The sequence below is a fragment of the Centrocercus urophasianus genome, unplaced genomic scaffold (assembly GCF_019232065.1).
Source record: "Centrocercus urophasianus isolate 14NV4802_14NV808 unplaced genomic scaffold, USGS_Curo_1.0 seq_11, whole genome shotgun sequence".
In the NCBI taxonomy this organism is placed as follows: Eukaryota; Metazoa; Chordata; class Aves; order Galliformes; family Phasianidae; genus Centrocercus; species Centrocercus urophasianus.
The window spans coordinates 58,226,304-58,253,896 of NW_024884253.1; the positions used below are offsets into that span (position 1 = coordinate 58,226,304).

The 27,593-nt window shown below is 40.0% G+C and overlaps 1 protein-coding gene across 1 annotated transcript in view; it reads right to left on the minus strand.

Annotated features, from left to right (window-relative positions):
• Nucleotides 1-27,593, minus strand: part of TMEFF1 (transmembrane protein with EGF like and two follistatin like domains 1) — a 116,586-nt gene that overhangs the window by 20,226 nt on the left and 68,767 nt on the right. Inside the window, exons 3-5 of the mRNA XM_042839154.1 lie at nucleotides 24,281-24,410; nucleotides 16,610-16,636; nucleotides 3,362-3,458 (exon numbers count right to left, since the gene is read on the minus strand). Of these exons, the coding sequence (XP_042695088.1) occupies nucleotides 3,362-3,458; nucleotides 16,610-16,636; nucleotides 24,281-24,410 (254 nt within the window). The remainder of the gene's footprint in view (nucleotides 1-3,361; nucleotides 3,459-16,609; nucleotides 16,637-24,280; nucleotides 24,411-27,593) is intronic.

A 27,593-nucleotide genomic window follows, 5' to 3' on the forward strand; every position in this document is an offset into this window, starting at 1 on the left:
ACTGTAAGAGGAAGGATGGTTTTAGGAGCACCTAAAAATAAAATCACTAACTCCATGGTAACATAGAGTGCATCTCAGCTGCATACAACTGCATTTGTTTCAATTTGTTTTTAGAAAGCACTGGGATTTGATAACTAGCCAGAATCAGAGGGCTAGAGCACCTCCCCTACAAGGACAGGATGAGGGAGCTGAAGCTCTTCAGACTGGAGAACAGAAGGCTCTAAGGAGACCTTGTAGTGGCCTTCCAGTAGCTGAAGGGGCCTTAAAGAAAGCTGGGCAGGGACTTTTTATACGAGCATGTAGTGACAGGACAAGGAGAAATGGCTTTAAACTGGAAGATAATAGATTTAGACTAGATGTTAGGAAGAAATTCTTTACTGTGAGATTGGTGAGACACTGGAACAGGTTGCCCAGTGAGGCTGTGGATGCCCCCTCCCTGGAAGCATTCAAGGCCAGGCTGGATGGGGCTCTGAGCAACCTGGTCTAGAGGGAGGTGTCCCTGCCTATAGCAGGGGGTTGGAACTAAATGATTTTGAAGGTCCCTCTCAACCCAAACCATTCTATGATTCTATGAATCACATAATAATTTTGGCTTGAAAGTATGTGCAGAGCTCAGCTGTTCCAAAATTCTGCTCAAAGCTAGTAAAGCTGGACCAGGGTGTCCATGTCCGTGTCTTATCAGGTTCTGATCACATTCACTGGTCTCAACTCCACAGCCTCATCAGACATCTTCTTCTGGAGTCTGACTACCCTAAGGGAGAAATGTTTTCCATTATATATCAAATTGGAATTTCCCATGCTCTGACACATCTTTCACCTTTATGTTGTCACTGTGCAACTCCAAGAAGAAAGAACTTGCTTTTGGACATCAGCAAGTCCAACTATAACTATCAGAAAATGCCAAGTAGTTGCTATCACAGTACTGTTCCTGTTTCACTGTAGAAATTACCCTGTAGTTTCCACTTAATGATGTAAACACTTTTTGCATAGGACTACCACATCTTTTGAGGTCCAAAAGACAAACCACAGCCCATGTGAAATAAAACTGTCTCTAGCTGAATCATTCTGTCACCAGGAGAAAATCTGCCTGTGCTGCACTCCAGGCTGCTGAGGCTGCCTTGTTGGCAGGACTGGGGATTTCTCATTAGTGCTAGCTCATTTATCTCAAACCTCTCAACACTTTGTGGCATAGATGTCTCCCCTTCCACTAATTTACTCTCTGTCCGCAGGCTAATCATTTTATCCATAACTTAGTTTATTCATGAAATCGTAGTGCAGATGTCATTTCACATCTCAGGAGCACTCAGAACAGAAAGGAACTGGTGTTTGCAATGTCTCTGACTGAGGCATTTGGAAAAAGGATGCAAAAATGCAAAATTTTATTTTTACCATAAGTATTAGATTGCATCTCATGAATATGGCTTGAGATTATCTACTGAACAGTAAGACAGTTCAGTTAACTCATCCAGTTATTATCTTGAAAAAGAATCTTCCTAAAATGCCTTTTCTAATCACACCAATCGTTTTAAGTGTTTTAATGCCATGAAGTCCAAGCAAGGGTTACCCAGGCCTAGGTAGTCTATCTGAACAGAACTGAAGGAAATTTTTGTTTATGATTCAATAGATATCACCCTGTTATGCCCAAAAAGTTGCAGTGGTAATTCTCATAGTTTAAAAAGCAAAAAATCAAGATAGTGTATTTTTATTAAATTGGAGTTCTTGCATGGTTTGCTAGAATTGGGAGTGATAATGGTAGTAATACAGCATAAAATTATTCTATGATTCTATGGATGTCCCCTCCCTGGAATTGCTCAAAGCCAGGCTGGATGGGGCTTTGGGCAAGTAGGAGGTATCTCTGCCCTTGGTAAAGGGTTGGAACTGTATTATGTAGTAAGGCCCCTTCCAACCCAAACTGTTCTAGGATACTAAGAAAGTCAAATAAAAGTATGAACTGAGTGATGCTTATACAAATCTGATTAAAGGTGTTTGTATTGCCAATAATTTTATATCTGATGATAAAGTTTCAAGGGGTTAAAAACACGGATCCTTAAAGCATTCTGAAAGGAGGTTGTATTAAGAGTTTCCCAAACAAATTTCAATCCCATCTTCTGTCAGTAAATAACTGCTTTGATTTTACGAATAAAGGGCACCAAACTCCTAACTTCTACTGAAGTAAGCCTGTGACATTCTGTGTGACATGTCAAAATGAACCTTGCGTAGGTAATCTAAGGTCCCTAAGCAGGGCCCTACTTAGTCTGAATCCAAACTGACAGTGAATATCACTAAAAGATATACTGGTCAAAGCTAACGGGCAAAAAATGAAGTCATTTCGGTTGGAAAGCTGACAAAATTGAAAAAAATACAGATCTGATGGGTTGTAAGCAAGCCTCATATTTCCTAACTTTTTATTATTTTCTATTTGAATATCTTCACATATTTTTTCAAGGAGCACTAATGAAATCTTAAAGAAAAAAAAAAAACACAAAAAAACACTACTTTTATCAAGAAGGGGAAGCTTGGCTTCATATATATAAGCGGAACACTGGAGAAAAATCTTCCACTTTCTTCAACTTTATCTTCTCTTATGGATACTATGAAGTCACAGAAATGCAAACTCTACCTGTATAGACTGAATAGGCAATCTTTTACTGAAATTGAATGCTCGAGAATTGATTTTCCAAAGCCAGAAGCACATCCCAACGCATGTAACAAACAAATCTATACCCATCTTGACAGTCATAAATGAAGCAGCCCAAGGCAATATTGCAGAAAATTATAATTATTATGAAATACGGCTACAGTTCATTCGTCTCCCCATAAAAGAGCAAGCCTACTTCGGTGGTATGACATTTTAGGAAACCTGAAGTATTGGACCACTACTCATGTGTACTATTGCCATTTTGTTTTCACTTGTATATTCAAGATCAAGTTGTAGCATACATCTTGAATATTAGTGCTAAACTGCCTTACATCCTGAGATTTCCTTAATGCTGATAGCTCAGAATAAAATCTTGTGAACTTATGAGACATTATATGTGAAATATATCCCAACTAGAAGATAAAAGAAAAGTATGCTTCCCACAGTAATTCTGTACAGAAAAGCAGAACATACAGAAAATAGTCTGAGATGAATGACAGTATCTGTTTTGTATTTTTGACAAAGATTCTCCAATATGCCTTTGCATTGTTTTCTCTCTTTCTATATCTTGCAGCTGAAAAAAATTTTTTCTTCACTACCACATATCAAACACATTATTATCAGACAGCATTAAAACTTCAATTAAAGGAACAAGCGCAGTCAAGATAATCACATACTTTTTCTTTTGTTCATTCACATTGTTAAGGAAAACTTGTAACTTACCCAACATTTTCTGCATCTTCATCACACTCAGCCCTATATTTGCAAACTCCACATTTTGAGTGTTTTCTCTGAACTTCTGTCCCAGATCCTTCATACTCTAAACAAAACAAGGTACTGTTAGCAGAAAGCATGACTTCTATATTAAGCTCTGTTTTTACCTGCCTAAATTCATTTACCTTCAACTATTTTGTCAACAGTTATCATACACTTATACTAGAGAGCTCCCTCTTTCAAAATCCAGCAATTGGAGGTTGGTAGAACAGTAACAATGACAAGCATCCCAAAAAACACAACTGCTTCATTGATTGTCTCTTCCTTCATTGTTTATTTCACTGCATTTATTCTCACTTCACCAGACATGCATGTAATGTAAGTACATTACTTCTCACTTTTTTTCCCCTTTTTATTTCTGATGACAGTCTTAGACTGTACTCATCTCTGATACATGCTGTGGTATATTTTCTAGATTGGTACAAGACTAAAAGAAGAAAGTAATCTTAACAAGAAAATGGGATGAATGCTATGTCCCTGAAAAGTAAAATTAATACCCCAAATATTCTAAAATACAAATGCACAGATCTTACTGTTGACAAAGACATCAAAACTCTTAGTTGAGTAAAAGAAATACAACTACATGGGAATTGTTTCAATACAATATTTTCTTAATATTCTTTATTTTAACAGTGCAGTAATGGAGAGCTTGAAAAGAAGAAAAGGAAACAGAAATCTGCAGAGGGAGTCAAGAACTTTAATATACTCTTGTGTAAGGCTGACTGCACAAGGCTGTTGAAAAGAGGTCTAAACAAAGTGATTCCTTTCTCATAGTTTCATATGCTGTAGCAAGGAGAAATCAACTGACCACCAACAATTAAAAACTTGCTATATTCTTTATATTTCAATAGAAAAAAGAAATCCACAACAGTCGTTCCTAATCTTCTTCAATCTCACCTGAAAGGAATCTTTCCCTCTACTGTGGGCTGTGGCTATATGCATGTGGTTAGTCTCTCTTGACTTCACGTGTGTCTAAAGCATGGCGCTTGTTTTTTAAAGATGACTACATACACAAAATTTATTACAAAACTACACCACTGTAGGAATTCTATGACCACACTTACTAAATTGCAATAGAACTAGTTTTCTTTTATTTTACAGTTACTTATTTGTGTTCAGTTTTTAAATTTTATCATATGCCTAGCATGCTACTTTTTGACTGTTCTTCTGTATTGACCATTACTATTAACATTCATTTTATTACTCATTTTATTCCTCAGTGAGTTCTCTTCAGAGACGACAGTCTGTTGCAAAGAGAGAGGCTGGCATCCAAGAAAGATGATCAAGATCCTGGACTCACTCTAGGGCAATAAAACCTTGCCTGCTTGGGCATATCATTAGCCTGATCAGTTCTGATTTGCACACAGTCCATTTCAAGGCCAAGAGACCACAGAAAAACAATAATTTTATAAGGATTCTTTAACATTTAATAATTTCCTAACCTAGATGTGCACTGCCTGGATTTTGTGCCCTCTATTTACTTAGACTTTTGTGAGATGTTGCCTTTGATTGTAGTAGTACATCTCAAAACCACTACTTTATACAAACTTCTTTTTTGAAAAAATAAGCAGATGGATAGATTTTATGTACCAGAAACCGATGATGACTGTCATAAAAAAAAATGTGCCCCCACTTCCCCCCCTTAATTCTATTTTCAGTTGATTCTTCCACTTTCTATTCTATTGATTTGCTTCTGACAGGTGCCAATACGAGAGGCTACAGCTCTCCAGATCATCATATTTATCCTTTCTCAAAATATTTGTACGTTACTTCTCATTGTTCTAATGACAAAAAATAAATATAAAGATATGAGTAGCCCACAAAATTCTTTATCAGTCATTTTTGAAGCTTTTAGGTGCAAACCAGACAGATCTGCAGATTACAAAACATCTGCCTTTGACATTTTGTGCTTAGTAACCTTCCGCTGTTCTGCTAGGATTGAAAATATTTCATCATTTCCAATATAAACTATCTGACTTCACTTGAAATACAACCAGAATGCCTTACAGAGCACTTTTGCTGCTCTATTAGCATTTCAGTGTTCATAAACAGTAATCCACAACTACTAGGTAATTGTTTCTACAAGCTATTCAGTGTGAACTTCTCTCCCTCCCTGCTAAAATTGCTTTCTCTATCTTCAATATTTTTTGCTTGTTTTAGAAAAAGTGTGGTACTCTTTTCCTGATTAAAACATGAAAATCCTAGTACACATAGAGTTACTTATCTGTACTTTATCCTGTTTGCATATGCATGCAAATAAATAATATAAAAAAAATAAATACATGCAAATCACAATTACCTGCACCTCAGGTGCTGTTAATTTACACCTGTCAGGATGAAGTGTAGTGCAGATGAATGCATCTTGATACAACATTTCCAATTAGGCAATGGTCATCTGTAATTTTCAGAAGCTTCTTTCATTATTAGCTGCATGATGAACCAGCAGCATGAAACACTGTGTATAATTTAGATTGAAGTCCTTCAAGAAAATGCAACTTTTCCCATCAACACAGAATATATAATAACTGTCTTTTCAGCCTGAATAGGTAGCAGACACATTCTGTACCCAACTTGTGTGCTGTTAAAATAAGTTCATCCATTAATATTTGAGGGCAATAGTTCCTCTGTTGTGAATGAGTGTCTCCAGATTGGCAATGCACCTCTTGACAGATTGCTTCTCCCTTCTCCTTTCTTCTACATATTTGATTGTTCCTAAATAGGTTATAGCCATTAATTTTAATATTCCAATCAATCAAATCTTCCCAGCAGGTTTCAGTGTTTCAGTAATACCAATTAGGTCAAAATATGTTTCTAAACGAGCAATTCAAATTCTTCTTGTTTATTATGCAGGCTTCTAATGTTGATGTATAAATGATTACAAAATTTCTTCTCCTCACTTTCTTTGGTATCTTGATTAATTCTGCTCTTGACATCTTAATTTCATGCTGAGTGAAAACTCATTTTACCTCTCTTTTCAGCTTCCTTTAGTGTTTTGGGTCAGCACTTCATTAATACTCTGTCCTTCAAAGAAATGAGGCACAAGGATGGGATCTGTGACTCCCAGTTGTCTGACCTGCACTGTCCGCTAACACTTCTCCTTGAGTCATTATTTCCCTGCAGAAGTTGGCCAGCTCCACCTCAGGAGCCTGCAAATGGACAATTGCTCTGGAGGAACTGGCCAGCAGTAAATTGCTTCCCTTGGCAACTCATTTGTGTGTTCCTACAATTGTAATACCTCTGGCTGGAAGAAAAAGTATTGATTTGTGTCAAGGTGAAGTTTGGACTGCCCCCAGGCATGGGCAGGAAAGAGAGCTTTGCTGTCATATATTTATCACTGATCACAGTGAAATGGAAGGAGCCCATGGAGAGCTGTGGCTGCTCTATAGCCATGTACCTACGCAACAACAAATCCCAGGTCTGGGGAAGATTCCCTGAAAATCAATTCCTACCTGTATTTGGAGTATAGAGATTTTTTTACTGATGTGCAACCTCATGGAAGACAATTAAAATGATTTGGGAAAAATAAGAAGGGCTACAGCAGATCCTATTCTGTATCCTTAAGATACCTCCTGAAGTCATATTAATCCCGTTGGCATGCCTAGCACTGAAAATTCCTCTCCTAACTACAATCCACAATATCACATGCTATGGGTGGCTCAATAGCACTCAATATTCACTCAACTGTTAGTAACTTAACCTCTCCTCCATTAATTCTTAGGGCAGCGATAATGATGGACTAGTTAAAATGAAGATTATACTCATAATTTAAAACAAGGCTGCAAACTTGCTCTTTTATCAGTAAGTTTACATTTGAAGCAAGTGAAAAAACTAATTTTAGCTATCCCAAATTTCTGGCAAGCAGTTTCTTGATCAATCTAGACCAAGCTGCTGGCGTATGCAAAAGTATTAGTTGCCAGCTGGATTAGAAGCAAAGCCTAGCTTGGTAGTCCAAGCTACACCTTGCTGTGCAGTACAGACAACATGGTGCAGCTGTAAGTGTTCTCCAGGAAAGACTCCAGCATTTGAAATTCCATTTCTGGCATTGAAAATTTAATAAAATGATGTCTGTACTATTTATCTGTGAGGTGCTTGAAGAGGTTGAGTTTGAAGATGGTATCTTAATTGCAGGCCAGCCATGGCAATGTTTGTCGAGTGATTATTATAATGACAGTGTGTGCAGAACTTGAGGATGTGCAGAAGCAATGACTCAAGGTCACCCATTGCAAGACTCCCTGCCACCACTGCCCTTGTTGTGTCTCAGGTATTTTACAAATTTGGCAATGATAACTTCTGTGCATAATGATGCTATGGATAACAGTGGAGAAAACTAGCAAGAGCTGGATCATCTCTCACTGCAAGACCCTCTGGGTAGAGAATATAAACACCAATTCACTCCACTGTCTTTCTTCAAATATGGCCAAACTCCATTTTTTCCAAAGACACAACAGCTTTGGCGTAAGCACTAGAGAAATTATGCACGAGTGGAAGATGATAGAAAATGGAAAGGACAGGAAAATCACTAGATGTCAAAGAAGATGTCCTGCAATTTCATAAAGATGCCAAATGTAGTTCTGTGAGCCCTAGAAGGTCGCATAAGAAGAACCTGCTCTCATTTCTTATCTGTTACCCTGTACAAGAGCCAAGAAGAATCTGTCTTTCTGAGCCCCAGATTCCTGCATCACTGTGAACAAACAGTAGGCCCTTTAAAATCCCTACTAAGGGCAAATTCTCACCAACACAAGACCAGAACATGCAAGCTCTTTGTGTTGTTGAACCTTTGGTGAAATTATAGTAATTCTTGCAAGTTTTAGTTCAGTGTTAATTTTACCTACTGAGTATAGTAGGGCCTCAGAAATAAATAGAGCTGTTGGAAGTAACACTGATACTCAGTGACAAACCATGTGATGGAATCAGCACTTACATCTCTCTAAATCACTCCCCATTATAGAAATATGCCTAAAAGACATGATGTTACCTCCTATCCAGGGTGTTAATCACCATCAAGCTCCTGCAGTCATATTAAAATACATTAAAATACATCAGTACTATTATCAGAAATTTAAGAAAAAATTATTTGAGGTTCTAAATGGTGTCTGTTTATACCACCCTGACTGTGTGACAATTATTGGATAAGTGTTGTCCCCAGTGAGGAGAAGGAACAGATGGCAGCCTGCTAAAAAGCACATACTGTATATCAATTTATTAATTACTAAATGCAATCTGCTAGACGTTCATCACAAGATACTTTCCCTATTAGGTTTCAGAGGGATTAGAAATTCAAAACAAATTATTTTAATAATAATTAACTTAGCTATATGTATTGCAAGCATGTTATTTCCTCAGCATAAAAGCCTGAAATGATTGGGTGCCATCTGTCTAGCCACTACTACATCTTTTTTTATATATCAAAAGTGCGTTCTGCTTAGTTACAGATATTCTCTGAACAACAAGAATAAAAAATTAATGTCATGGGCATAGCAGTTTCTTACTAATCAACAGGACCCATCTCTTCAAAGGACACTGATGTGTCTCTAAGAAGCTGGCTCGAAAAGCCACTGACATTTGTTAAATGTGTGGTGCCATTCATGACACATGCTAACAGTTTTCAGCGCATCCTTGTAAAGGCCTAACTATACCACAAAGTGAAAATCACAACCACCATTTGCTGGCTTTATCAAATCAAGAAACTAAGGGAGAAATGGAGCAAGGAGGAAAGGAGCTTTTACTTGCAGGAGACAGAAGGAACAGCTCAGAAGTTCATCTTTAGCAAAAGACAGGATCTGGGGACTCAGAAGAAATAAGGTTCTCTTTCAAAAGTTATTGCAATATGTCTGCATGCCAGATGGAAAGTAGTACCAAAGAAAAGCCTTTCAAATAAGGACTACTGCCAGATGAAAGCAGATTATCTTTGTCCAAAAAAAAAAAAAAAAAAAAAAAAAAGAAAAAAAAAAGGAACCAGCTTTGACTTCAGAAAGCGTTCCTTTCAGAATCAGTGGGACATGTCTAAGAAGATAATGTGTAAAGGTAAGTCAGAGTTGCTGGTAAAATTTACAATTGTCTCACTATTACTTGGGCAGTGCCGCAGTGAGATCTTTTAAGAATATTGGCAGAAAAATGAATTAAAACAAGCCTGATGACTTCTGATCACTGAAGTCCCTTCAGATAAATGACAGGGATTCTGCCTGGCTAAGAGTCCTGGCTGCCAGCTCTATGCATAATGAGCAGGCATGAGGATCACTAAGATAACTGCTCCTCTATGGATCTTCTCGGCTGTATGAAGCTATACAACTAAGGAGAAAAAAAATATATATATATATTGACATGCAAAATACTTTGAAGGAAAATCCCACCCTTAATCACATTCATGTATTCTGGGCTGCATCAGAAAAGTGGTGGCCAAAAGGGCAAGGGAGGTGACTGTCCCCTTCTACTCTGCCTTCATGAGGCCCCATCTGGAGTACTGCATCCAGGTCTGGTACCCCCAGCACAGGAAGGATTCAGAGCTGTTGAAGTGGGTCCAGAGGAGGATGATCAGAGGGCTGGAGCACCTCTCCTATGAAGAAAGGTCGAAGGAATTGGGCTTGTTCAGTCTGGAGAAGAGAAGGCTGCATGGGGTTCATTGTGCTCTTTTGTATTTAAAGGGAGATCATAAACAAGAGGGAAATTAACTTTTTGATGGGTAGATAGAGATACGACAAGGGGAAATGGTTTCAAACTAAAGGAAGGGATAGATTAAATGCCAGGGGAGTTTTTCCCTGAAGTTCTAGAACAGGCTGATAAAAGAGGTTGTGGATGCCCCATCCCTGAAGATGTTCAACGACAGGTTAGATGGGGCCCTGGGCAGACCGAGCTGGTGGGGGGCAGCCCTGCCCACAGCAGGAGGTTGGAGCCAAATGGTCTCTACAGTCTCTTCCAACCAAAGCCATTGTGTGATTCTATAAAACCTATCCAAGTTAATCTTCTGTAGGCTGCCTTACTGGGTCAAGACAGTTCTTTTTATTGGGAGAACATGGCAGGTTCCAACAATAATAAAATTTTTAAAAGGAAAATTCATGTTGCAAAAAAGAAAATGTGGCATGTGAGGAAGCAATCTATCTCCTTTATGCATTCATGACAGTTTGTGTACATAAGTTTTTGTGTCCTGATCTATCACTTTTGAAACTACATTCAACAGATCAAAACGTGTAACAATTTACTACTGGCAGAGATGAACACGAATCTGAGACTGTGACTTCTCTTTCACCAGTTCTGCCTCAAACAGCAACAAATTACACATTAAAGGAAGTGGATCAGGAGTCATTTTTATGAGTGTGTATTCTTCAGGGCATGGACATTGCAGAATACAAGATTATAACTCATGTCTTGGGATTCCACAGTCATCATTAATTAAGCAACATTTTTAGGGCTGAATCCCAGTCTCTGATACTGATTTCTACAGGGGTGAAACAGAATGGCAGTACAGTGAGATTTTTGAAATTTCTCTAATTTCTGAATTAACAATCCATACTCTTCTTAGAAGTGGCATCAGGATACTCACTGCTACAAGTAATCAACAGCTTGGTTTCATAACCATAATTTTTATTATTCTAATTGAAGGTTCAGACTTCTGGACTGAGCAAAACGAGTGATTTTAATTGCAGATCTTTATGAATACTGTGCCATCAGAACATAGGAAATGGAAATCACAATTAATGAAAAAGTCAGAGGGCAACTAGACAATTGTGTCACCCTTAGAAGTGACAGTCTTTCACCTTCCTTCAATTGTACTTAAGAAATTCTCCCGCTCCTAATTCTTTTGCTGAAATCTGCTGTCTTTGTAACAGTAAATATGATTTGGGAGAGAATGTGAATCAGTAGTTTCACAATTCTAAGCATTTTTGTGACACATGACAACTTCTAAGGCAAGACTTTGTCTGAAGTAATCTTTGAGAAAGAGGGGTTTTTCCTTTTTTTTTTTTTTTAAATCAGTTTCAAATGCACTTTTTCGACATTAAGATGAATGCATTCAATATCACGCAGCTTTGGAGCAAGAGGGAAATTCTGCAAGAAGTCAAGTTTCGGAATCATTAATGAGCTTGTAATGCATCTGGAAAATGAAACAGAACAATGTGAACCACTAGCACAAATCTCAGCTGCATGGGAGGCACACAGCTAATTTAAGCAGTGCAGATTGTCACCAGCAGATCTACAGCAATAGATCCTTTACCAGTACTTTCTTTCAGATTTAAAAATCTACCAGCAAATGGTACATCTCCTGCACATTAGTGGCAGTGCTTCCTGAACACGTACAAGCAGCTGCACTCATCTATTTGGTGCGTGCCAGTATCGATGGTGCACGCACAATCCCACTAATTGTGTGTTTAAGAAACACAGCAAATACTGATTCTGTGATTAGCATCTGGAAATGTAAATCCTAAGAAGAAAACAGAAATTTCTAAACAATTACGTTCACTCACAGAATCCCGCTCTCTTATCCTTGCATTTTACAGTGCTTACAGTGCTTCTCACAAGCAGCATCTGCCCCCAACGGGGCACATAAATCCCTGAACTTGTGCACCCTTAGCCAAGAGTCTGCTATGAAACTGTAAGAACGAGGTGATTATTGTATCTCAGCAAGCCTTGGTTTCCTTTGGAAGAAAATGGAGAGGACTATGCCAGGAAAGAATTGTGCTGTGCTTCTGTCAGTCCTGTAGCTGGACTCTTGTTGGTTCCCAAACAGTGCTCTTTCAACATCATCTGGTTCAGCAGCCTTTCTAAGGTTTGTTTTAATTCTAAATTTCCTTAGCTTGTAATACTTCTTTGATGTTTTTAATACCTCCTTGTAACATTTTTACAGTTACTTGGATAATGGAATAAAAACACTTCCAGATATGAAAACAATCTGAGTACAACATTCTTGACTTTTTTTGGCCAGAGTTTGGTAATCAAAACAACAGTGGGCTCCATTCTTTGAAGGATTTCTCCCAGACACAGAAAATATCTCAATGCACCAAAGACAAGGTAGAGAAGTATGCCCAACTCAGTGACAAAGGGGAGACTATGGCAGCAACGTTTCATTGCATCATAAAGAGAATGATAGAATTCTTAGACTTGGAAGGGATCTCTGAAGGCCATCTAGTCCAACTCCCCTGCAGTGAACAGGGACACCACATCTACATCAGATTGCCCAGGGCCTTATCCAGCCTTGCCTTGAAAGTCTCCAGGGACATGGCATCAATCACATCACTAGGCAAAAAGTTCCAATGCCTTTTCACTCTCACTGTAAAAGATTTTTTCCTTATATCCAACCTAAATCTACACTCTTTGCGCTTGAAACCATCTCTCCTTGTTTTGTCACAACAGACCCTGCTAAAGTCTGTCTCATTTTTTCTTGTAGCTCCCCTTTAGATACTGAAAGGCTGCTCTCAAGTCAACTCACAGCCTTCTCTTCCCCAGGCTGAACAGCCCCAGCTCTCTCAGCCTGTCCTCATAGGAGAGGTGTTCCATTCCATGGATGACTTTTATGGCCCTTCTCTGGATGCGCTCCAACAGGTCCATGCCTCTCCTGCACTGAGGATTCCACTTCTGTATGCAGTACTCCAAGTGATGTCTCACCAGAGCAGAGTAGAGGGGCAGGTTCACCTCCCTTGCCCTGCTTGCCATGCATTTTTGACATAGACCAGAATACAGTTGGCTTTCTGGGCTGCAAGGGCACATTACTGGCTCATGTTTAGCTTCACATCCACCAGTACCCCCAGGTCTTTTTGGCAGGGCTGTGCTCAATTATTTCATTCTCTAGCTTCTAATGGTAGTGAGGGTTGCCTTGACCCAGATGCAAGACCTTGCACCTGGATTTGTTGAAAGTCATGAGGATCACCCGGGACCATTGCTTAAGCCTGTCTAGGTACCTCTGCACGACATCCCTTCTGGTGTGTTGACTGCACTCCACAGCTTGGTGGGGTATTTTCATAAGCAAACTTGTTGAGAGCGCACTCGACCCCACTGTTGATGCCATTGTTAAAGATATTAAAAAGTATCAGCCCCAGAACCAATCCCTGAGGGACATCACTTGTCACTGATCTCCATCCAGACACTGAGCCACTGATCACCACTCTCTGGACTTGATCCTGCAGCCAGTTCTTCATCCATCAAACAATCCACCCATCAAATCCATATCTTTCCAATTCTGGAGAGAAGGATGTTATGGGGTACTGTGTCAAAGGCCTTACTGAAGTCGAGATAGATGATGTCAGTGGCTCTTCCCTTGTCCATTGATGCAGTGACCACTGTACAGTGATGCATAGAAGACCACTAGGTTGGTTAAACAGGATTTGCCCTTGATGAAGCCATGCTGGTTCTCCCATATCACCTCTCTGCCTTCCATGTGCCTTAACGTAGCTTCCAGAAGGATCTGCTCTATGATCTTCCCTGGCACAGAGGTGAGACAGACAGGTTGGTAGTTCCTGGGATCATCCTTTTTACCCTTTTAAAAAACTGGTATCATGTTACCTTTTTTCTAGTCACCAGAGACTTCACCTGATTGCCACAACTTTTCAAATATCTTGGAGAGTGGCTTGACAACCACATCTTAGGACTCTGGGTTGCATCTCATCAGGATCCATAGACTTGAGGATGTTCAAGTTCCTCAGGTGGTCATGAACCTGATCTTTGCTTACAGTGAGAAGGATGTTGCTTTCCAGAACCCCTTCTACCAAGTCAAACATTTGAGGGCTGTGTGGTGACCATTTATCAGGAAAGACCAAGGTGAAAAAGTTGTTAAGTACTTCAAGCCTTCTCCTTGACTGTTGCTACCATCCTGCCTAGGGTACACCCTCCAGGATTTTTCTTTTCTGGTTGAGGTACCTGTAGAAACCCTTCTTGTTCTTCTTGACATCCCTAGCCAAGTTCAGATCAAGCTGGGCTTTGGCTTTCCTGACCCTATCTCTATACAGCTTAGCAGCTCCCTGAAACTCTTCCCACTATCATGGGAACACTACACTTTAGATACTACATGTGTCTAAAGCAAAGCAAAGGAAAAAAAAATATCCAGAAACCACAACAGGTGGGAATTACAATTTTTTGTGATTTAAAATATTTTTCTGTCTAAAATTAAGAACGATATCCGATGTTTTTCATAGCAGACAAAAGTGAGGACGCTTCAGCTGACGCATATAAAAGAGCCAGGTAAGTGAAAGGCTAATGTCACAAAACTGCTGGAGGAGGCAGTGATAGAGAGTATACTGCCCCTTTTTCATAGATCAACCAGGCAGTGTAGTTATTCACATGGGGTGAAGGGATTCAGACTGAATTTATTCCATTCTGCCTGATGTGAGCAGGCACACATATTCCACTCCCAAGACAAGACATTCCCCACTGCTGCAAAGCAGCCTGAAGAGTCCACCATTCTCTTCAGCTGATGCCATTCTATTTTGCATAAATAATTAAAATTCAAGTCTCGACTAACAAAGCCTCTCTGAAGAATGTATCCTTCCAACCTCCAGGCTGTCTCCTTCTTCCCAGTCCCTTTGTCCCAGGCTCAATGAATATTTTAACTGAGAGCAGCTACAACAGCAGAGGCCAATGGAGGTGCAGTTTGGGACTCTCTTACCAAGAGACTGTGGGTTCAGTCTCCTGCCCCAAACCAAGCAACAAATGTATTTGAACTTGCATCTTTCATCTCATCACTGAGCAGCTTAGCCAACAGAAGACAGCATGTTCTGGCCTACTTCTCTTCAAACTGTTCATAAAATTACCAGAGAATCCCTGCATCTGTCAGTCACCTATTCCAGACCAACACAGTAAAATTTACAAGAGACTTTCACAGAGATCTTTGTATCCGACTGGGGAAATACTACAAGAAATCCCAACAGCATTCAAGCATTTCTAAAAACTGTAGCAAAAACAAAAGTCAGACATGGGCTAAATTACTGTCATCTGTCTCCTCTAAGAAGTGCACTGTAGCACTGACACAAGCAACTCTCAGCTTGCAGGAGCAGCTGCAGGGACTAACAAGCTGGGTAGAAAAGTGGGAAGCAGACAGAGCTAGGGATTGAGTGGGTAGCCAGCTCTTAAAAGCATGAGAAGAGTCACTAGTGCAGATAACAAGAGGCAGTGCTTGAGCAGGAAATTGGTCCTAATACTTTAAACTGTGTTAGAAAGGTGAAGGCAACTCAACGTCCCATCCTTGGAGACAGGACCTCATATAAGCTGGTGAAATAACTCTTCAGACAGCCTTAGTGAACACCAGTTGCTACATTTCTCATAGAAGCAACTGGGCTTGGATTTGGTCTCACATGCTGCCCACCTGCCTGTGCTGGGCTGTGTTGAACTGATGCGGTGAAAGTAGGCATCATGAAACCCCTTGCTGGTCATACAGGCCGTTAGGAAATAGGTAAGAAAACTTAAGGCTCCTGAGAGGTTTGAGGGAATATTTTATTTGAGTGATGTGTACTTAAATCAAGGTGTCAAACACAGTGACTTGTATACACTCCATCAGTATGCACTGCAGTGCTTCACACAAACAAAACTCAAAAGCAAAATGGCTTTCCTTTTATGGTGTCTGCACCTATATCTTACATTTTTCATTCTACATGTATTCTTGCTACTAGCATCAGAGATAGAATTAAGTAAAATCATGGGTTTTTTTAATCATTGGAAGAAGGTTAAGATGTACTCAAAGACAGGGATGCTTCCATTAGTACCTGCTGTGCTACTTGCCTTCTTTGAATACACAGCTTTGAACAGGAACATTTAAAATATTCGTTAAAAACATATCATACTGTAATCTTTATATATCTCAGGCAATGTGTTTTCCAAGGATAAAGTGAGAAATTGACATTGCAGGCACCAAGGAAATGAATGCAAGAAAACAAATTTATTGTGAATAGACATTTTCAAGAGTGAAATAAAGGTGAAATACAGTGGTTTAGTAGAGATCTAAATAGCACACTACATTGCTGGCAATACTGTTTCAGCATGCATGAAACAAATGAAAAATGATGCAGGTCATATCTGAAAGACCAACATTAGTCAAATGCACACTACAAAATATTTCTGCAGAAATACTGTTCTGAGAGGCTCAGAACACAGCATACAAACTTGTTTTTTAGTTGTTATACCTTTTCCTTAATTCCTGAGGCACAGCAGCACCTCACATAATGCAGACACAGATTCACATACACTAAAAAAGAGCACATGTAACTGGGGTTTGGTACTCACCTCCTTCTCCTGACCCAGAGCCGTTATCTGAAAAGGAAACAGAAGGGGAGAGGAAAAAGAAAAAAAAAAAAGAAAGCAAATGAAAATATTGCTCCAGGAGCAGCTGTTTGTTAGCAACTTGTCACTGTAAAACATTGTGCAGGTGTTACATTTCATGAGCCAGCTGTAAAAACAAACATCTTGCATAAAGGCTGGCATCCTCTCGTAGGGTTTGTCATGGCCTATTGTGTCAGGACAGTTTTTATTCAAAGAGCAGCAATGCTTGATATTGAACAATTTTCTTAGCCTTTTTTCAACTGTGATAGCTTCAGAGTTGTTAAACCTAAAACAGATGAAGAGCATGGAGCCTGATTTTTTTTAAAAATCTGTTTACAAAGAAAAGTAGGTTTACCTTCAGCCCTCTAGCCCTGGAAATGGCACATGAAGGAGTAATGCATAAACCACTTGGCTGCAGAAGCAACTGATCCTGAAGGTAAAGTTGGTTTAGGTCATCTATCTATAAAATAGCTCTTTTCAAGTGAGCTAATCACTTTGTGTAAGGATGCTCTAACAGCATAATTATTTAATTGGCATTAGGCTGATTGGGTTAGCACCAGATGAGTGACTTTGCTTAGCTGCATCCCCTCTGCATTAACAGTTTGAGTACCTCATCACCACCCCTGGCCAACTCACTCCTTCAGAGCACTGTGGTGAGGGCACAGGGATGTGCATCCTACTGTCCTCAGCTGGTGCTGCTGTGAAGACAAGCCCTTTGGAGTCACAGATTTCCCTTGGTCTTTCTTTGCTTAAGGGAGGTGAGAGGAGAGGCTGGGATGGCAATCACTGCCAGCAAATTGCTCCTCTCCCTGGTTAACTTAGCCTTCTGGAAGATGAGGAGAGCTGCAGAGCACACGCAGCGCTCATCCCACACCCCTCCTTTCATGCCCTGTCTGATGGCAGAGGAGGTAGCTGAATCTACTCCCACAAATCCAAAAGAACAAGGAGAACAGGGAGAGGAGGGGGGTTTGTACTCCCACCTACAAGCTCATTGCTCACATCAGAGGAAGAGCCAAACCTCCATTTGTTCAGTTCCTCCCCCCCACCTCTTCTTTAAGCAGCTATCTTTCTAAGAATAATTCCCTCTAATGCGTGGAGGAAAGTGAGAAATTCCACGTTACTGGGTCACTTTGCACATTAAAAATAATCTCCTGTCACACAGAATGTCCGCAAGAGAGACTTTTCTTTTCCCTAGACTAAATTCTCCTTTCTTTCCTCCTCTACCACTATTTTGTGCCTAACAAACTGTGCTTAGTAACTTACAGAAATTAATGCAAAAACAGAAGGACTCCTGTTCCACCCGTAGTGACCCAATTTACTGACAAAGCAGACAATTCTGTATAAAATGTAAGTGTTGAATTGCTGAAAAGAATGCTTTATGATGTGTTATTGCTTCATTAAGAAACTTGAAGGAGTGTAATTTACTTATATAATGTATGTGCGTATGCTTCTTTGAAGTGGTGAAATTGCGTCCTGAGCTGTTTTAGGGGAGGGGATGCTGACCTACAAATATGAGAAAGCTCAGTGTGCAATTCTTATAAAATCCAAAGGCTAAAATGCCTCAGAGGAACCTGAGTTGCTCCACGCTTAAGTTGTTGGCCCTCACTCCCCAGCACACACCCAGCCCAAGGCAAGGAGCTATGAGAGCCATGTAAATGACAGAGGTGATGCTCAGCAGCTTTGGGCTGACCTGTGGGAAGTCTGCAAGCAACTCTGTGAAGAGCATCCTAGGAAAGGAATGGATACATTCTTTACTTGCTGGCCTTACAGATCTCAAGGTATCATTAAAATAAAAAAGTGGTATTCTGTATAATGTTTGGCATCATTTTTGAATGCTTCTCCCTGCTCTGGGTGGTATGTTAGCATGCCCATGTCCAGCGTGCTATACCAAACTGGTGTTCCTGTGTATTCCAGAGCCTTGGCTAGCTTCTCCCAAACATTGCTGGCTTTAAAAGCAGCATTTTCTACAGGCTTACTCAGATAGGCAGCCTTGTTCTTTTCAGGCCCTCAACCAATGCAGAATTTCCAAAGACAGTCTCCATGCTGCAGGAACTGGCAGGAAGAACACTCAAGCAAGAAAGCTGGAGAGAAGCACCATCCCACCATCTTCAGCTCAGTAATTAGAGAGACTCCCAGTGGTACCAGCTTTTAACTCCAACTACCATGAAAATTGAACCAGCTTCTTCCTTGTTTTTGGCACACGCTCCAAACAGAAGCACCAATGATCTGCTGACAGCTTTAGAACAAGCAGACCCTTCTACTGAACCACACGGCCCAGCAGTGCCTTCGGAGCAAACTCACCAAATCCTGCTTTCATAGGAGTATGCAAAGAATTGCCAAACAGTGGCACTTTTTTAACATCTGTATAAGAAAAATGTCAGTGGCTATTGTGTCATGGGCAGAACTAAATACCTCTTGACACATCAGAAGTAAAATCATATGCCATTCTCCAGGGGAAAAAAAAACAAAAATCTGATGTATTTGTGGAATTTGGGTACTGCAAGGATTAGCTGACTGTTGAGAAGAGATTTCCAGCATCTGAACTTTGGCACTCAGGAGTTATTATACCCTTTATACCCAAGTCCTGGATTTTCTCCTAAAGCTTTTGGGATATAGCTGGGTGTTAGGTGGGTGGCATGTGTTGTTTTTTTTTTTTAGCACAAAAACAGCATGTGCCACTTCCTTGCAATAAACAGATCTTGGTCACCAGCATTCCCAGAACTTCATTCCACAAATCCCAGATGATGTCAACTATTTTATTCAGTTGTTGTCAATTACTCATCCTATTAAGCCAAACTGGAAGAGAGAAAGGGCGACTGCTCTTTCTACAACAGTCCCCTGTTAGCTGGCAGCATGCAGTCTGGCTTTCCAGGCCAATACAGACCTGAGTGATAAGCAGCTCAGGAGGGACAGGGCAAACATTGTGCAGTTAACCCTGGTTACACAGGAGTACGTCTGGGTGAAGGAGCAGGTGAAATCAAGAACTTACTATAACTGATCAGTTAAGTCCCCAGGCTGCGATCCAAAGGCCAGCATTTCAGAAGACTTCTGAAACCATCATAGCCTGCTTAAAGCTGCCAACTAGAGTGAAACCCAATGCAGTGCCACCCCCAGGTTCCTGCTGCTGACCAAACACATGGGGACATTTGCTGTGCTGGGTGTCAATTCACCGCACGCACCTACCAGCTCAGACCTGCTCCTGCAGGGCTCCCATCCCCAGAAGCAGTGATTCTGCTAGCAATTACCCCTGGTTTTGAAATCAGCAGCAGCTTTTGGGAAGGAATGCTGACAAGTCTAATTGTCAGCAGCTGCAAGGCCCTCTCCTCCTCCCTCCCCCCACAGCTGGAGAGAAGCTGTTAATCTGTGCCTTGCCAGGCTGCACATAGGCAATACTGGTTTATCTGGATGTCTTCTGGGAAAAAACATTTGCTATCATTTGATTCTGGTGGCCATTCCTGATAAATTATGGCATGCAAAAGAAGTTCAGAATATTAAATTCTGGAATGTGTTGACATGGTTTGTGTAAGCTTTGTTCTTTACTTCCAAACCATTTCCTTTCCAATGACAGACAGTGATGCTGTGCTGTCACCAGCTCTCCTTGAAGGCTGGACAGGAAAGCTCCTGCATGGCACTGAAGCTAGGACTGTCTCAGTCAGGTGGGAAAATGCACGCATGTTTTTACAGCAGGTTTTCAGGTTTGTTACAGCTTTGTTGTAAAAGCATCAGCAGTTATTTTCCCATTTTCTGATTCTAGAAGTGAGCAGCCTTGAACTTCTTCCACATCTCCCTCAAAAGGATTAAACTGAACTCATTATATTTCTTTTCAGGACAATGTGTACATCTAATTATGCTTCATATTAAGTCTCTCACCAATAAATAAATGAATAAAATTCAGGGTAAGAGTTTGATTACTTCAGAATGAAGAATGAGAAGTTTAAGCCACTTCTAAGAGTATCACTCCTTAAATCTAAGAGAGCCATAATATCTGCAAATAACTTAGTTTTTAACTTCAGAAATCTCAACACAGAAAGCAATTGACTGTGCCTTCCAAACCATACAGTATGCTGTATGTATACCCTGTAAATGTCAAGGACTGCATTGTGTGGTTTCATTTTCATGTGCATATGATGCAAAATTGACAGCAGTCAAAATGCTGGCTTTGTGTATGGACTAACAGGAACACACATTGTTGGGAATAAATCATACAGGAGTATTTTGTATTCACTGAATTAATTTATTTTAAACCAATAAATAAATTCACTGACAGGAGACAGGCACCCTGACTGCCTCTTTCCCTTGCTTCTTAACCCCATTCTAGCAGGCCAGTTTGGGATAACCTCTTGTAGAGGAACCTCAGATAGCATAATCAACATCAGTGTAACACCATCCCCTATCAACTGCTGAAGGCCGTGACAGCAGCTAGGTGGCTGATGCTCTGAGACAGCAGCAGTCCTGGCATAGGCCTTGCCACCTCCCCATGCTCAGTGCTCCCATCCCTGCATTTGTCTGTAGCCTGAACTGCAGATGGGAAACTGATCAGAGAGAAATAAATAATCATAGAATCACCAGCTCAGCTGCCCATGGCCCCATCCAACCTGGCCTTGAGCACCTTCAGGGATGGGGAACCACAGCTTCTCTGGAAAACAATAAGGAAAAGCTGGGCTTGTGCTGTGTTCTAGTTCACAACACAATCCCACAATCAGCCATCCAGCTTTTGCTAGGAGAAGGCCACCAAAGCACGAAAAAAGCGGAGGAAAATGGGAAATGATCCCAAGAAGTACCCTTGTCAGGTCCCTCACATTACAGCCCTGTTACTTTCCACCTAGTCTCCAACTGGACAATGCCTTCGTTATGAATGCAGGTTAATTTGCTTGACTTTTAGCTAGCTTAAGGCTGCTTTAGGATATATTTAGGTATTAAGCAAAGAGAGCACTAAAGCTGCATTTCACTCATTTTTCCAGTATCTCTATTCTGCAATGTGAGTCTACATGTACTGGCCAAAAACTGTGGACCCTCATTATCCATAGCTTCTGCCAGGAGCGTTTAGGCATATAAAACTCTTTGTAAAACCAGATATTTGGCAAAAAAAAAAAAACAAAAAAAAACAAAAAAAAACCAACCAACCAAAAAAACAACCATCCCTACATAGAAAAATGGGCTTTTCAAATGTTGAGACCTCCATATGCAGTCCCCAAAGCTTCAGTCATACATTCTCTTATAATTCTCTTATAATTCTCTAAAATGTCATTTTAACATCAAAACCTGCATTCTATTCACTCCTTATGCACCTATGATTTTCTTTCTTTTTTTCAGTGGTGCTTTTTTTAGGATCTTGCCAATCTGATGGCTCCTAGACAAAGGAAATAAATATATAAATAAGCTGTTAAATCACCCATGACTGTGAAAAATTATTCACAGTGTTACCTGTCAAGAAATACATCTGATTAAATCATTCTGTGTACTGCGTTCCAGTGCTGTATTCTCAGAAGGTAGCAGACCCCAGCAAGCGGGAAGATTTTCATTCTTATATGAGCTTCAGAGCTCTCACGTACTTAAAATGAAATAGCTCTTACATAGCCACTGGGGGAATTCCTTGCTGTTGTCTTGTGTGCATCCCTCCAGGATAAAGCAGGCCTTTGCTTTGAAAAGCAGATTCTGATAGAAAAACAGTGAGTCTCTGCTTGGCTCCCAAAGACATCCCCAAACAGAAGGATTTTCACAGCAAAATCCAAGGCACTATGTGAAAAATAATGTGAACCTATAAAGGATTTTTCCATTCAGGCATTTTATCCTAGTATATATATATACATATATATATACAGAGAGAGAGGGAGAGGAATGTGCTACAGATCAAGAGTACACATACACTGACTCCACAATGACCTATTATCACCGGCAGGGAATAGGCTGGTTCCAGAGGATGGCTTTTATGATCCCATTTTCTCAGATCAATCAGAGTGTACCAGACACTCTGGGAGCTGGTAGAGCTGCACTGACTGGGCCACTGTAAGAGCAGTACAAAACCCAAATGGCATCCCTCGTTTCAGAAATGTTTTCAGTACTTTCCGCTCAATTGTGTCTCAGCACATCATGATGTATTACACTAAGTGCTAAAAATTACACTGCATTTCCTGGGCTTGAGGTGGGACATTAGAAAAAAGGAGAGAAAGGCTAAAAAAAAATCTCAGATTAGCAGAGCAATGTTGTAATTAGCTGCCAGCAACCTGAAGCTGAGAAGAACAAATTTTTCATTTCAAAATGTCTTTCTTAGTAAGTGGAGCAGAGTGCATATAAAATAAATAAATAAAAAAAGAAATCCACATAGTTCTCAGATGTTGTTAGTGGAATACTTGAATGCTCCAAAATGTTAATGGATCTTTTTTTTTTTTGCTATTTCTATGTCTTCTGGAGATAATTTACAGGTGGCAGATTGAGAAAGAAGGTAACATTCCATTAGTTTCCTGTGGTCTGCTGGAAGATTCATCTGCAGCTCAGCCAGGCACAAGATGCTATAGATCATTTTGGACCTTAGTAAATAAAACCGCATCTCAGTATAGGGCTGTGCTGCAGATGAAGGCATTAGAGCAGCCTATGAAAACACAGCCACCCTGCATTTAAACAAGCCAGCTCTGAGACCAGCAATAGAACAGTAGCAATGAACTTGGCCTAAGTAAACTGCCCAAATATCTCCCCTAGTTTCCAGACAGATGTTGCAGATATCAGCAAGATCAAGGCTGCTGCCTCTAAATTGTCACTAGTATCTATAATTGCCAATGCAAAGCTGGGCAGGAGTATGCACCTGATCCAAAGCCACACTTTGTGCTACCATGTAGATGTAATCTAGTCACTACTAGTAAGATGAGAGATGTCCCACAAGCTTTTGTTTGTTTCTGTGTTATATATGTATGAAAGTATGCAGCTGTTGATGTTGCTAAGCCATATAGTTTAATTCTGGACAGCCAGCCATCTGTTTGACCTCACCAGCTTTGAAATCTTACCAGGCGTTCAGAAGACCTCTGATACCTAAAGCTTCTATGTCCAACAGCATGTTGCAACATTCTAGACAGAGACAGTGAAAACTTGTCCTGTGTATTTTAAGTGTTGGAAAACCTGTTTTACATGCGTGGAAACACCAACCCACTAGAAATGTGAGGTACAATGATTTTGTAAGAGTTATGCATATCTTCAAGGTCATGACCAATGTGCAACTACTAAAGATGATGGTTTGTTTGCAAGTACAATGGCAGTTGGGATGATCAGAATCCGGCTTTGGATGTTACACTAATCCTGTACATCCAAAAATTGTACATCCTAAAGACATGAATAATCTAGAATCTGTTCAATTTCACTGTGAGCCTTTTGAATATCAAGGTTCCCCGATACATACATCGGAAGCACTCACACAGTATTTTCTAGATAAAGTACTTCTAGTTTCAGTGTTCATTTATTAACCTGTTAGGATACTAGAAAGTAAATCAGCTTTCTTCTCTATATTTCATTGTTAAAGAGGACTTGTGGTTTGCATGTAATTTCACTCAACAAAAAAGCATGAAAATGAAAATCTCTAGATTTATGGGAAAAACAAGAGCTGACCATAAACCATCGTTCATTGGTGACAAAGAATGTTTTACATACCAGAGTAACAAGGTCCCCTTGATACCATTGTTATCTCTCTCTGATGTTTGCAAGCAGCTCTCCTGAGGAAGCATTCATTTTGGTAAGTGTCTCCATTTGATCCACAAACAGGAATATAGTTTGTGTGACACTGAAAAAGAAATTACAAAGTAACTTAGTCACACAAAAGCACATGGATCATCTCAATTGCATGTTAATGTACAGGAAGAGAGATGTGTAAATATAAAGTTGCCAGCAGCAAATTATAATTCTTATCACTGAAGAAAAATTATTTCACTGTATATATTCCTTTCAGATCGCTGAAATAATAGCCCATCTCCATATGGACTAAGCATAGAAATTCAGCAGGAAAGATTAAAATAACTAAATAACTCTGGATCTCAGAAATGTCTAAAGGGAATATGACAAACATCTACAATCATTTGAAAGATAAAGGCATGGGACTCAAAGGGAACTCTGATCTTTTTGAGCAAAGAACAATCTTTCAAGGGAAATGGAAGACAATCACCATTAAATTCATGAGTATCATGAGTGTTATATATGGTCAACAACTATAATAATGCTTTTGTATAGCTGTACTGCCAAATTTTGAGTGCAAAGTCTAAAGCATCGGTACAATTTATAAGAAGAAAAGAAGAAAGGAAAATTGATCATTTGGAAAGGCTTTGGCAGGAGCAGCCTGTTTTTTGCTATTTTCTTACATTCTAAGAAAAATGGATTATATATCTTTTGTATGTATAACGTGTACAGAAATGCAGTGAAACAGACTAAAACAGCAAGTCTGCCAGTGCCTATGAGTGCCTACATACTACCTGCTGAACTGAGTATCCAAACCCCACCTCGCTGTTTGGAAGAAAACACATTGCCTTGTTGGGGCTTCAGTGGTAACTACAGTTCTAGACATCTTCTGCATCTTTAGAACTTCCAGGTAAAAAACCCAACCAAACAAAAACACCAAGAAACAATGAACAAAGACAGAGACTAGCTGCCAAATTTCTTAAACATGAAGTGTATTATCAAACTGAGAAAGTTCAGCCAGTGACAGAGAGTACACACAGAAATAACAATGTTAGTTAAGCTAAACTGCTCCAAAAAGACAGCAGCTTAGAGATACTATTAATTGTAAAGTTACTGTGTCGTATTTTAAGCATTCAGGTTTCTACCCTGAGGACAGAAAATTAGAGATAAAGTGATATCTTTTTTAATAGGTTGGTAATTCTTTAGTGAATTCTAAGATGCTAAGGTGCAAGATTTACTTGCTATCAATATTCCTTTTTCTGTCTTACTAAAGCAGTTACCCTATTAAGTCATTTGTGGTTGAACCATTCTTATTGAGATCCAAAAAGAACCCTGCACCATCTCTGATGCAGAACACAACTGTCATGTGTTGATGATTTTTTAATCCAGGCTTTGCAAAATGTCATCCAAACTGCAGCCAGAGACCTTTTCAGAAGTTTGGTAGATGTGTTCTCTCCCACCTCAGTTATAGTAAAAAAAGAGTTAACCTTTTTTATGACTAGGCCTGCTGAAAGTCAGGATATAACTAAGGTCAGTGCGAACAGAGCACAATGGCATCCTCCAGCACCTTTCCTGCAATCTAATCTGTACATTTGTTGCTGGAGAGTCAAGCTCCAGTATCTCACTTTACATTAGGTGACTTGTTGAGATAGAGAAAGCCCACAAGGTGTTCAGAGAGGTTACAGCCTGCAGTGCTCATGCTGCCATGCCAAGATATTGCAGTGACAACACTGAAATTTGGCAGCAAGTTGTTTCCGAAGGGGATCCTAGAACGAAAAGCTATGACTCATTAATATTTACAGTTTTGGAAGACCAAATAGTTAATAAATGCTGCCAGGCCAGGAATGGCCATACATGAGGAGGAAGAAAGAGTAAGAAAAAGGGAAAAGGAACTGAAGTCTCTATGCATTTTACTGAATACAAGGGACAGCCTTTACCAGCCTTAGCCTTAAAAACAGTCTAAGTGTAATAGCAATGCCTTTTTCTTCTCCAAAAGTGCCTGCACTCGGGCAGCCAGGGGTACCAAGGCCTGCAGCCCGCAGCCAGTGACAGTCCTGCCCTCCAACAGGAGAAGCCTCACCTGACCAGCAACGGACATGAGACTTTTAATTAGGCATCTCTCTTGCTAAAGTCAGTTTTCCTGAAAACTGCAGTTTGAGGAAGGAAAGAAATGTCTTACTGAATCAGACCAGTGGCCAATTTATCCAAATGCTCTCTCTTCAGTTGTGGGGAACAGGAAATTCTGTTCAGGGTTACATCTACATTTACGCCCTGTAGGCACCTTACAGCTGGCAGACCTGATTTCATCATGTGGCAAAGGGGAAAAAAAAACACGTTCTACAGCAATCACCAAATTACTCTGAAAGTATAGTCTGAAGTCTTCAGAAGTACACAGCTGCCAAGGTCCTACTGATCTCCATAGGATTTTGGGGTCGGCCTCTTCTCAAGTGTAACTAGCCATAGGACTAGAGGGAATGGCCCCAAGTTGCACCACTGGAGATTGGATATTAGGAAAGATTTCTTCTCCAAAAGAGTGATCAAGCTTTGGAATGGGCTGCCCAGAGAGGTGGAGGAGTCATCGTCCCTCGAGATGTTCAGGAAACATTTAGATGTGGCAATGAGGGACAAGGTTTAGCAGGGAAATACTGGTGGTAGGTGGATGGTTGGACTGGATAATCTTGGAGGTCTTTTCCAACCTTGGTGATTCTGTGATTTTGAAAGCAGGATTAGATCCTTGCTACTTCCTTCCAGTGTTGGTTTAGTTGAAGCATTGTACACAAATTTCTTCAATTCCTTCGCACAGTCTTGTGCTATCAGCAATAAAATTAGCTGGTCCTCATACAGATTTGAACACAGAGAATCCAACAGTTTGGGCTGAGTATTCATTGCCTGGGGTATTTTGGTGGACCTAGCTTCTGCTGAATAACCAAGGTTGAAATTTACACGAAGAATTAAACCTGTTATGCCTGAAAAATGTGACTCCTTCTTCTCATGATTAGACTTCTTTCCTTAAATATAGGATAAATTTTTCAAAAAGTACAAGTAAACTTATAATTAGCTTTAAAATAGCATTGGCTTTAAAAATGAGCTCCTAAGAAAAACTATCAGCTTATCACATGAGACAGCTACTTATTTTAGCCCTCCTGACCTGGATATTGGGAGGTTATAAAATTTACCACCTACAGAAAATAAATGAAAACTTTGCTTAGCGCCTAGGGTTGAATTTCTTTCCATTTTTAAAACCATTATTGGGTTTTGATTTTATTGTTTTTCATAAATAACAGTTACAGCAAAA